This window comes from Vipera ursinii (assembly GCF_947247035.1).
Source record: "Vipera ursinii genome assembly, chromosome: 1".
NCBI lineage: Eukaryota > Metazoa > Chordata > Lepidosauria > Squamata > Viperidae > Vipera > Vipera ursinii.
The window spans coordinates 60998665-61011609 of record NC_139512.1 but is presented as its reverse complement, the minus strand read 5'-3'; the positions used below and the strand labels follow the sequence as shown (position 1 = coordinate 61011609).

At 36.1% G+C, this 12945-nt stretch overlaps 1 protein-coding gene across 1 annotated transcript in view; it reads left to right on the top strand.

Annotated features, from left to right (window-relative positions):
* The window catches only part of AQR (aquarius intron-binding spliceosomal factor), a 53166-nt gene extending 44850 nt beyond the window's left edge, over nt 1-8316 (top strand). Inside the window, exons 29-35 of the mRNA XM_083373882.1 lie at nt 374-561; nt 1534-1705; nt 3067-3237; nt 4257-4342; nt 4829-5003; nt 5824-5937; nt 7821-8316. Of these exons, the coding sequence (XP_083230008.1) occupies nt 374-561; nt 1534-1705; nt 3067-3237; nt 4257-4342; nt 4829-5003; nt 5824-5937; nt 7821-8081 (1167 nt within the window). The 3' untranslated portion in view covers nt 8082-8316. The remainder of the gene's footprint in view (nt 1-373; nt 562-1533; nt 1706-3066; nt 3238-4256; nt 4343-4828; nt 5004-5823; nt 5938-7820) is intronic.
* Nucleotides 8317-12945: the final 4629 nt, after the last annotated feature.

The window sequence follows — 12945 nt, the reverse complement described above, 5'->3', positions numbered from 1 at the left end:
GGGCTAGAAACAAGACTAGTGTTTTTGGGATATATATGTGATGGGTGAGCATGGATAAGCCAGTGTTAGGCTAGGCCCTTAATCCAGTTCAGCTCCTGGGTAACAGATAAGAAAGATTCCTTAAGATAAAATTGTGTGGAAAATATAGCAGCTTCTTCACTTTGACTCCAACAGCAGAAGTGGCTGGCAGAGTCTGCATCAAGAAGCATATCTACAAATGCAACTCATTTTTTCTTGATTTTGTAATTGTTTAATGTAATTGGTGTGTAGAAGCTAATATACTAAATCAGTTCAATCATTTACAGTACAATCATAGTTTTTGATCAATCATCTATAATAATGCTAATGCTAGAATCTTATTTGCATTTAACAGAACCCACAAGATGGGTTCAGCCGATTAAAGCGGTGGATAATGATTGGGGATCATCATCAGTTGCCACCAGTCATTAAAAACATGGCTTTTCAAAAATATTCAAACATGGAACAGTCTCTTTTTACACGGTTTGTTCGTGTGGGAGTGCCAACTATTGACTTGGATGCCCAAGGGAGAGCAAGAGCAAGGTAAGGCATGAGAAAAATTTAAACGAAAAGGCTTTGTGTGATGAAAAAAATGTTAATAATAAGGATACATTGCAATTGGTTTTTAATTTTAGTGAAATTAGTCCTTCCATTCTAAAATATACTTTATCCTTTGCAGTGTTCTTGGTATTTTCCATGTAGCTACTCCCTTTTCACACTGCTACATTGTTAATCATTTCATGGATCTTCAGGAACACATGTGGGGGTGGTAGATGATTAAACTAACTCCATTAGAGCAGGGGTTCCCAGTCCCCGGGGCGCAGCCTGTTGGGAACTAGGCCACCCAAGCGGCACGCAAGCATGTGAAGCTGTATTTGTGCAAGCGGCACACAAGCGCAACCATCCCCTTCGCCCTCGCTGCCGCCACTGACAGTCCACAAAGCCAGAAAAGTTGGGGACCACTGCATTACAGAATGTTGAGATTATTATGATCTTGGTTTTTTGTTGCTTCATGTAAAATACTCAGAACCATTTGGAACTGAGTGTATGCAAGAATAACTAATTATCCCTTCATATGCAAATGGTTGGAATTAATTTGTTCAAACACATATTTTGTATATTAATTTGTTTTCCATATTTTGTATATTAAGGAATTTAGTAAATTAAGAATGTTTGTAATATTGAGTTTATTGAACTAATTTAAGAAGGCCAACAAGGCCTTTTATATTGAGATTACATTCCATCAATGTAATGCTGAATAATGGAATTATTCTGTGGATTGTGCTAAAAGGCTTTGAAAATGATTTTTCTTAATAGATAAAATATATAAATACATCTATTTAGAATGAGATCCTGAAACATGCTTTGTCAACTTGCTACTTGAAGCAGTCCAAAGAGATAGCTACCGTTCCAATTTTCATATTATACATCTTTCAGATAATTACAGACACAGAATAGTAAAATAATTTTATAAGAATTGAATTAATTACTGTTTTCTTTATGTTTTTCATAAAGCTTATGTAATCTCTATAATTGGCGATATAAGATGTTGGGCAACTTGCCACATGTACAACTCTTACCTGAATTCAGAACAGCAAATGCTGGATTTTTGTATGACTTCCAGCTTATAAATGTAGAGGATTTCCATGGCATGGGAGAATCTGAACCGAATCCTTATTTCTATCAGGTAAGAAATGCATATCATTATCTTTTATATCAACAACATTTTTCAGATAATTATGAAAACAGAAAAGCTTATAATATATCCATGTACTTTATTATGGTGGGATAAAAATATGTTTAACAAATTTTATGGTATTAAGTTGCAAAAATAGCAATTCAGTATCTCCTCTTCATGCTCACATAATACAACTTCAGCATTCGGAAAATGTTATTTGAGATGATGTATTTAGTCAGTGTTACTGTCATGGTTCCAACAGATGCAATTACATGGCTGGAATAAAGATAGGATATAAATATATAAATTCAATAAATAACAAAGGATATTTTTCCTAGAAGCTTCAATATCTCAGGGTTTAAAATACCCTAAAGTTTTTTCTCCTTTTGAAGATGGCACAAAGTCTTACAAGTTGATGTCTGAATTATAATAATTACTGCCACTTTATATTTGTAAAGAGATCCAAATGATATTTAGAAACTGCCCATCTCCCTCACAGAATGCTTAAACTAGTCTTTTGGGAGATTTCAGTCTACTACTGAAATGTGTACAGGTAATCTTCAACTTACAACCACAATTGAGCACAAAATTTCTATTGCTAAGCAAGACAGTTGTTAAGTGAGTTTTTTTCCCATTTTACAGTACAACCTTTTTTTTTACCACAGTTGTTAAGCGAATCACTGCAGTTGTTAAATTAGATACGTGGTTGTTAAGTGAATCTGACTTCCCCATTGACTTTGCTTGTCAGAAATTCACAAAAGGTGAGAGCACGTGATCCTGGGGCACAGCAACCATCATAAATACTGTATGTATCAGTTGCCAAGTGTCTGAATTTTGATCACATGACTGTGGAAATGCTGCAAAAGTCTTAAGTGTGAACAATGGTCATCAGTCACTTTTTTCAGTGCCTTTGTCACTTTGAATGGTCACAAGCAAGACATAGGAATTTAAACTTAACCTTCTTCCTGGACGGAGAGTATACAATTATGTTTCAATTAGGAGAACAAAATAAGACTGGAATCTGGCTTTCCCCCTCCAAGCCGTGTTTATTAAAAGTTTATTAAAGTGATTCCATGAATAACAGTTTGCTTCTTTTGGAGCAGAGTGGTTTCTTCTATGTTTATAGTCTTCTGTGCATGCATAGAAATACCCCCTCTTCCCAACTGATAGATCAAATCAGTGTGGCTCTGCCTCGGCAAAAAGTAGACTTCTTTGCCTTTCCTTGACAGATCATGGAAGATTAACATAGGCCTGGTGCATGTTGCTTCTTTTCAGTGAGGCTTGGAGTGATTTTCCCTGACCGTAATTATATGAATATTCTGTGATTTGATACATGAAACAGATTTGTACTTGTTTTTTAAAAATTCCAGAATCTTGGTGAGGCAGAATATGTTGTTGCACTGTTCATGTACATGTGCCTACTAGGATACCCTGCAGAAAAGATAAGCATCTTGACAACTTACAATGGGCAGAAACATCTGATCCGGGATATCATCAATCAGCGCTGCGGGAATAATCCATTGATTGGAAGGCCAAATAAGGTAATATTCCAAATAACAATCAGGTGTGTATCTCAAGCAAAGTGTAGAGCAAGTAACCATTGTTAAATGCATTCATCATATTGAATATTGCTTGTGAATATTGCATACTTTGTAAAATAGAAGTCATTCATTTGTTTTCCTATCTAAATTAGTTCAATTACTTTTAAAGTAATTGCAGGGAATTGGTCAATTGCAGGGAATAATAAATATTTATTATAAATATTAGATGCGTATAGAAAATTTTTATTCAGTTTTGTGTTACAAAAAGCACAGACTTGCATTTTACCAATTTGTTGAAAAACAGTAAATAAATCCCTAAGGAGAATGTGAGTTCCCAGTTAGTGAAAAACATGAAGGCAAATGTGGCCACTACAAAATAAAGGATAGATGGAAACTGACCCTGACTCTCCTTAAAAAAAAAAGATTTGATTTATATGCCACCTGACTCCAAATGACTGGGTGGCTCACAAGTAAAATCATTTTTAAAAATACAATAAGAAAAATAAAGAATACAAGACAGCAAATTTGACAGAAACTGGACTGGACTGGAGCAAAAAAAGTGGTCCATACAATCCAAGGGGGTTGCACTCACCTCCATATGGCGTCATATGTTACAGAGGAAGGGAGTGCTTAGATCAATACTTCTAATAAAAATTGTATGTTTACTGCTGTTAGCTAGTCATCTTAATAAAGCAATAATTGTCAGGCAGGAAAAAAATCAGGTCCACATGTGAAGGTGCAGTTAAACAGATGTATTGCTAATCATGCCTATGCACAGGAATTTTCTCAACTAACAGCACCTGCGTGGGGTTAGATAAGGGTCAACAGAATTCAAGGATGATTGGACTAAGTTCATTTGTGGCTGCGTAGGGATTCTAGACTGATCGTTCTTTTAACTCCATCCCCAGGTTTTGCCAGTCCTCCTACAGTAGTTTTCTTTTGATACCATTAACTTCATAGGCTGGTTTATTTTAAGTGTGTGTGTGTGTGCGCGCAATTAATAAACTTTTTTTGGCTAGGTGACAACTGTGGACAGGTTTCAAGGTCAGCAAAATGATTATATCATCCTTTCACTTGTGCGAACAAAAGCAGTTGGACACTTGAGGTAAGCAACAATGTATCTTCAGTGCAATCCTACCATAAATGGCGTATGTATGAGCAGATGTATTTATGGACTATTTATGAGTAGAAACTCAATTGAATTCCATTTTATCTTATCAGTAAGCCATTGGAATATGACATTTAACCTGTTTTCTGTCTTGTCCATACTTACATTTAATGTATTCCATAAGTGCAACATTAACTCCAGCGCCCAATTTTAGAGACTAATTATGAAATTGATTTTTTAAAAAACATCTTTATTGCTGATTAAAGTTTTTAACAGAAATATATGTATCAGAACTGTTATCTTCAGTTTTAAAGGAAAAATGGGGATTAATTTGTATTGAATTTCACATTGAAAAGGAATAGGTTTCCTGCTTTAGTTTTCGGTGGGGGGGCGTTGTTGTGTGTGGTCATAATAATGTTCAAGTGAAAAACTAAATATTGTTGGTGTTAAATAGTGGAGCTGTTTAATTTTTCTTTCCTGAAGGGATGTCCGGCGTTTGGTGGTTGCTATGTCAAGAGCCAGGCTTGGTCTCTATATATTTGCAAGAGTGTCACTTTTCCAGAACTGCTTTGAGCTGACTCCAGCCTTTAGCCAGCTTACAGCTCGTCCTCTTCAACTGTATATAGTCCCTGCAGAGTATTTTCCTACTGCTCGTCAGGTACAACGAACTATCTTTAATTATGTTTAATGTTTAAAAATATATCTATCATTAATACTGTATTACTGTATTTTCCGGCATATAAGACGACTGGGCATATAAGACGACCCCCTACATTTCCTGTTAAATTATAGGGTTTGGGTTATACTCGCCGTATAAGACTATCCCTCTTCCAACGCACACCAAATAAAAATTAAAAAACATCAGATTTGATTTTAATATGGTAATTTTAATTCAAATGCTTATGACATGCAGGTATTTGGTAGGGAAACTGTCACTTATAAACATAAGGCTGTTTATCATCAAACATGTAAACATAAAACAGTGCAAGTGGGTTAAACTTTTCCTAATTCACTCTAAAGCTTTCCCTGCGCAGACCAAATGGGAGATCCGCTCCAGGTTTTCCAGCCAGCCCGCCCAGTTCCTGAGTCAAATGTGTCCTTAGAGCTAAGCAGCTGCTCTGGCTGCTGCATTCCCCACCTGCCTTTCAAGTTGGGATAGACTGCAGCTGCTCTTCAACTTTAGAAGGAAAGACGCCCAGACCCCAGCCTGTAAAAAATCACTGACTGCAGCTTCTTCTCCAATTGGCCCCGCTTTCCCTGCGCAGACCAAATGGGAGATCCGCTCCAGGTTTTCCAGCCAGCCCTGTCCCTAAAGTTTCAGCACCCGGCGTATAAGACGACCCCTGACTTTTGAGAAGATTTTCATGGGTTAAAAAGTCGTCTTATACGCCAGAAAATACGGTAGTTCTTTTATCTTACTTAAGAAGTGGTTGTTGTTTTAGTTCTAAAATTTTCTATCATTTTTTTTCCTTCCTCAGAATGGAGAACATCCATCTCATCAAGTTCATATTATAAAAAATATGCCTCAGATGGCTAATTTTGTGTACAACATGTATATGCATATGATCCGAAGTACACACCAACATCGACAGGTAAAGGAATAAAAGTTGAGAAAAACATGTTTAATTTAAGTGCTTTGAGGGAAAACATAGTTAATGCTTTCCGATAACAAATGAGCAGAGTTGAAAATCAGTTGACTTGGTTGATTTTATTTTTAAAAAAGCCTTTTATGCTTTATAAACAGTATGAACTAATTCTATCAATTTGGAAGACAGGAGAAACAGAAAATGATATACGCTGTACTCTTGTGAGTCAGACAAAACTTGTAGCTGAACTTCGCTAGAGATTATAAATTAAATTATATTTAACATACAGAAAGTTGACAAAGAAATTTTATTAGTCTCCCATAACAACAGAATCTAGTGATATTGGCAGACAGTAAAATCAGTACAGGAGAAGAAATAGCAGTTCAAAATAAGATTAATCAATTTAATGGATTTAAGCATGACAGTCCAGTTAATTAAAAGCATCCTAAATTCATCTTATTACAAGTTGAGAGAAGAAGCCAGGTATCTAAATAAAATTCATTTACATGTTGCTAAACCACAGTTCAATTAACCTCTGAAAATAGCTGTTGCATGAGAAGTATTACACGTATATATTGTTCGTTCAAGATAGCTGTAAATAAAAGTTGGTAATATATCCACTTCATTTTGAAACCACAGCTAATTAAAAATAAGCAAATAACAAGAAAAAAGAATAACAATTTTTTATGAAGTAATTATTATTTGTAGAAAATTGTTTGGCATCCACTAGGGTACATTTGTTGATATGACTGGGAACTCCTGTGACTAATTAATGTAAAGGAAAGCTCATTGTATTCTTGCTCTTGATACTATTTGCATCTAGCTAAATATGTTTGTACATAGCTTATTCCCGCAGACCTGGAGATGCTGGAAGTGCATTTTCAATTGCACTATTAAAATTTTATTTTTAACTTCATGTTAGTTTTCTTACAAAAAGATCTGAATGACACTAATCGTATATGAATAGAAATTGTACCAGCTGCATCACAGAAGGAGTCTGAGTTTGTATCCGGCAGATAAAAATATATATTTAGTCAAATACAAAGGAATCCCTAATTTAAGAGGCTTAGATTTTCTGAATGTCTATAATTATTCTACCAAAAATATCATTTTTGACCACATAGCATGGAACCCAGATACAGACATTTAGTAATTTTTAAGTTTGAGTGCTATTCTTCATTACAGCATCAAATTTATATACAGCTGTTAGAAGCATAGTTGAATATATAGAAAGTTAGCTTAATTCCATATTTAAATTCTAATGTAAACAAGAACTCCACATGGAACTATGAAAAAGAATATTATAGGAGATGGTCATACCCTCTGTTCCTGTGCCTTTATATCAGAAAGATAAGACTGGAGAAAGGCTTGTAGTATTATTTAATTAAAGATTAGCCTGTTTTCATCTTGAGTCAACAGATATATTAAAGTTTTAATGGAGTTTATTCCTTTCTATAAGAACCTACTTATTATGATTTTTGTCCCACAAACAGCAATCCTCTTCTTCAAAACACAACACTAATAAAAACTGGTTTCATTAAGTAACATGTAATAATTCACAAAATTTCAGCATATTCAAATGCTTGTTTGAATTCTCTTTAATCTTAAGAGCATTCAAAAATTCTGTGGAATCAACATAAACCTACAGAAAACTGTGCAATGTCTCTCACTTATAAACCTGGAAATAAAAGAATTCTGTGTTGAGGATATCATGTAAATTAAAATTCACTTATTTGTTATAGATGTCCACTCCAATAAAATAGACAAGTTATAGAGTTATTTGTCAGAATAGATTTTTCTTACTGGTGTACATCTAAGTTTGATCTGTATTATGTTGAAATTGTTCTTAAACAAAACACATTTTCTTTTTTTCTTTTTTTTCATTGTAGGATTTATTACCTCCTCCAGAACTTATTGAAGAAAGTGAAACGTCCAAACCTCAAGAAACTGAAGTTATCCAGAGTAAGGACTCTGAAATGGAAATAGAAACTGAAATCAAAGCTACGTCAGGAGATACTGTAAAAGACAACATTTTGAATGAGAAACCAAAGACAAGAGGGGAAGAGGAGGAGCATCGGAAAATGCCTGAACATCCTGGAAGAGATAGTGACAGTGAAGACAGTGAAACAGAACTTGATGCTGATAAATGAACATTGCCTTCTCAGGTCGGAAAAAAGGAGCTAGGAAAAAATGACCATAGATGCCATATGTATCCATTGTCTTAGTGGGTCAGCTGCTGTAAATATTAATGATACTTAAGATTTCTTTTTTTTTTACTATAAATATGAAATGAACCATTTATGTGGTTGTAATCAAGGAGCGTCCACAAATGGCATCACATTTTATGTGTATGCAATGTATTTAGTAAAACATTTTTAAATTATTGCTCTGAGTCTTTTTTTTTGGTATTGAAAAAACTTCCAGGAGATTTTTATTTTTCCTCAGGACTGATGATGTTACCTAGTTAGGGTAATGAAATGTCTGCAAGAAAACAAGCCACCTCAAAGAGCACCAAGGACCCCTCATTTCAACCCTGAGCTACAAATATTCTCCTTCATTTGTCACAGTCAATTGATAGTAGAAATATTACTAAAAATCACCATAAGCTCATGTTTTCACACACAGGCCCAAAGCTAGAGATCAAGTTTCTCTAAAGTGGTATATGCTAAATTTTTCTCTCAGACTCATGCTGGCTGAGAAATTGCAGTACTGGAAAAAATACTTGGTTGGGAAAGAAGACAGGAATAGATCATAAGATACTTGCTTTTTATTTTTATTTTGGTAGTATACCAGCTTATTTCCACAGTAAGGCCTGTTTTTGTACCCGAGGCAAGGCATCAGCTTCCTGTTTTTGTGCCCCAAGGCATAGTGTCGGCGTCCCGTTTTTGCAGCTGAGGCGTGGCGGCAACATCCTGTTTTTGCAACTGAGGCGGCGGTGGCCCATTTTCATGCCCCAAAGTGTGGCAGCAGTGGCCCGTTTTTGTGGCCGAGGCATGGCTTTGGCATCCCGTTTTCACAGTTGAGGCCATGGTGCTAGCACAAGTGAGGGGGTGGGCCAGTCTGTCCACGGCCCACTACCAGGGGATAATCTGTTATGATAACCTAAACAAAGTTCAGGATCACCTTACTTGGAGAATATAATTAGGTTGTGCCACTATAAAAACAAGTGTTTCTGTTAACCGTAATAATAGAAGTTTAAATGCATTTTAAACTGGCTTGTTCTTTTCCCTGTTTATAATTTTCTACTAGGAGGTGAGGATTTTGGGAACAAGATAATGCATGTGGGTTTTTAAATCAGGAAAAACATTCTCTTTTCCCATTACCTATTGACTGAGGTAGTACATTCTTAATGGAATGTTATTCCTGTCCAGTAGAGAAATAATGATGATATAAAAGTAAATATTGCCTAATTCTGATGTCATATAATTCACAAATTGGCACTGAATCATCATATGCACTGTTAAGTGGGTGGGTGATATACTACTAGAATAGGTGTTTTGGCACTTAATTCTATGACTACAATACTCTAGGATAAATATGTTCCAAAGTTAAAGATTTACATTTGGTGATAAAGTTGCCAACAGGGCCATGTCTGTACATTGCATAAAAATGAGAATAATAATTTATGAAGTTATATTACTTACTTCCAGGTTTCTGAGCTTTACTAATAATTTACTTGGACTTCAGTAAGGCGTTTGATAAAATAAATCACAACCTACTACTTGATAACATAGGAAAATGTGGGTTAGACAGCATCACCACTAGATGAATTCGTAACTGGCTGACCAACTGCACTGAAGTTCATTGGAACTGTATCTACTGCGCTTCCCTGAAAATAAGTCCCAGTCTTATATTTTTTGGGGCCTCCAAAAGAGGCACCAGGTCTTATTTTCAGAGGACGTCTTACCCACTTACCTTAGGACCGCCGCAACCTCCCACGCCCCAAAATCTGTTGCACTGCTGCCTGAGTTCTGTGGCCAATCGTGGCTGGACACCATGTGGCACATCAGCCTGGTGCCGCCACTCATGACACCACAGGGCTTGTCACACTGGTGCCGCAGCTCATGGCAGGAGGACGCATGGTGTGTTGTAGCATGTGTCAGGGTGCACATGAGCAGCAGCACCAGTGCAATGCACCACATGGCCTACCACGAGTGGTGGCACCGGCACAAAGCACCACATGGCAACCAGCCACGAGTGGCCGCAAAAAAACACGCAGTGAAACAATGGACTGCAGCTGCCGAAAAAGCCAACACAATTCTAAGCTGCATTAACAGAGGGATAGACTCAAGTGTTAATACCACTTTATAACACCTTGGTAAGGCCACACTTGGAATACTGCATCCAGTTTTGGTCACGATGTAAAAAAGATGTTGAGACTCTAGAACAGAGGTCTTCAAACTCGGCCCTTTTATGACTCATGGACTTCAACTCCCAGAATTCCTCAGCCAGCATGCCTGGCTGAGAAATTCTGGGAGTTGAAGTCCATGAGTCATAAAAGGGCCAAGTTTGAAGACCCATGCTCTAGAAAGACTGCAGAGAAGAGCAACAAAGATGATCAGGGGACTGGAGGCTAAAACATAAGAAATGGTTGCTGGAATTGGGAATGTCTAGTCTAATGAACAGAAGAACGAGGGGTGACATGATAGCAGTGTTCCAATATCTCAGGGGTTGCCACAAAGAAGAGGGAGTCAGGCTGTTCTCCAAAGCACCCGAAGGCAGGACAAGAAGCAATGGATGGAAACTAATCAAGGAGACAAGCAACCTAGAACTAAGAAGAAATTTCCCAACAGATAGAACAATTAATCAGTGGAACAACTTGCTTCCAGAAGTTGTGAATGTTCCAACACTGGAAGTTTTTAAGAAGAGATTGGACAACATTTGTCTGAAATGGTATAGGGTTTCCTGCCTGAGCCGGGAGCTGAACTAGAAGACCTCCAAGGTCCCTTCCAGCTTCTATTCTATTCTATTCTATTCTATTCTATTCTATTCTATTCTATTCTATTCTATTCTATTCTATTCAAAACATTGTGTATGAAATTCATGCCTAGACAAAGATGGAAAAGAGGATTTTGCTGCATTAATAGAGAATAAAGATCTCACCTATTAATGAGAGTCAATTGCCTCTGATTAACTTACACAATAACATTACTTAGTCTAAATCATATAATTGTGTTAGCATTATGCCCACAATAAAAATGACAATAAAGATTATCTTATCTTAAGTGAAACAATTTGGTTCATTAAGTGTTATTGTAAATAAAATAAGTCACAGATTTTAATTTGTCTCTCAGAGAGGTTTTATTATACAGAGCCATGAGACCTGATGATACAATAACTTAAACTAACATTCATAATTTGATGAATGGCAGAAAAACCTTCTGGCAAAATGTGGCCAGCTCAGCTACAGAACATCAGCTTTCTAACCTATTTTCTAAAAATATTCCACTGTCTTAATTAATTCGTGCCTTTTAATAAAATAAATCCAAATACTGGCAGAAACAGCTGCTAGTTGTTATATATATTAATAAGAAATTTGAGACATTTTAACTAATTGGTTTTAATAAGATTGTCAGTAAGTACAATAAACTAGGATGAAAGCTTACAGATTTTTAAATAAATTTTCTAATTGTACTGGCTCTGTCACTACACATATTTAACAATTGGATATACAGAGGAACTTACCTAAGTTGATTTGAAGTCAGGGCTGAGGACAACAGGATTTATATTAGAATTTGACAAACTAATAGATTGGCATGAGTTGTTAGGAATATAAAACATACTGATAGGAAATGAGAAAGAGAAATGTATTAACTTAGTTTAAAGAATGGATGCTGTGTGACATTCCATGTTTCGGTATGTCTCACATTTGTTTTTTCTCTTAATTGATGTAAGGAATGTCCAATTGAAAAACAATTAGATTTCTGTCTACATGATATGCACACTGTGCAGTCTCCAGGTGAAAAGCTCTCTAATAATAAATGATTCCCCACTGCCCTCTTTACCAAAGATAAGGCCAAAAGGCCTACCCATATCAGCTCTAAATTCCTAGGCTATAAAATAAGAGTAGTCCTGTTATGCATCGTGAGGCGCTTCAGCATTCTGCTGCTTAAATCTGACATCCCTCTATTGTCAAAAGATCTATTTTTAGATTGATAGTCTGTGAACATGGAATGTTTAATTACAGTAAAGGGAAAAGCATGGATGATGGAGCAGGCTGCTACTTTCAAGTACTGTTCCAATGGCAAAAAAAAGTCCCTTGATTCACAGGGTGCTTCTTAAAGAGTTAACAGTAATAAACACTCTTGAGTTTGAATTCCATATTGGTATGTGATGGCAAGTCTATAAACAATTGTTAAATACAACATAACTCAGTGCCAACATTGTTAAAGGTTCCTAGGTGTTTGTTGCACTATTATAAACAAAAAAATAAACCTTAAAATTAAGTGTGTCCTTGGTTACTTGCCCAACATGCTAATCCATGACGACGAAATTCACCAATTTTCTGAGTTTGTGCAACCTAGTCCTAATAGGTTGGGCTAAGATTGCATAAGCTGTTAAAATCAAATGTGGTTAGTTAGCTAATCGCTCAATGCAAAGCCAACGGATAGGAAGCAAAACTAAGCTTAGCTCAGTGGTGGCCTTAAAACCACCATTGAGTGTAAGGGAATGGTTCCCGTTTCATTCTCAGGAAAAATACTGCATTTAAGTTTAGAGATTTATTTATTTATTAGACTTGTGTGCTTCCCATTTCATGTAGAGATGACAATGGGTGGCTTACAAGCATTAACAACCAGTAGAGATCCCGCCCTTCTCATGGAAATGCACTGCACTCAACTGGCTTTCAAACAAGCATAATGATGAGCCTTTTGCTAGTTCACAATAATGGTGACATGTAATTAGGTTCCTGATTACTTTATATCAGGACAAAATAAACATGAATATTTTCTTGCCCATTTTTCTATAAACACATATCAGGATTTAAAGTTGCTCCTCTTATATGATATTTATATC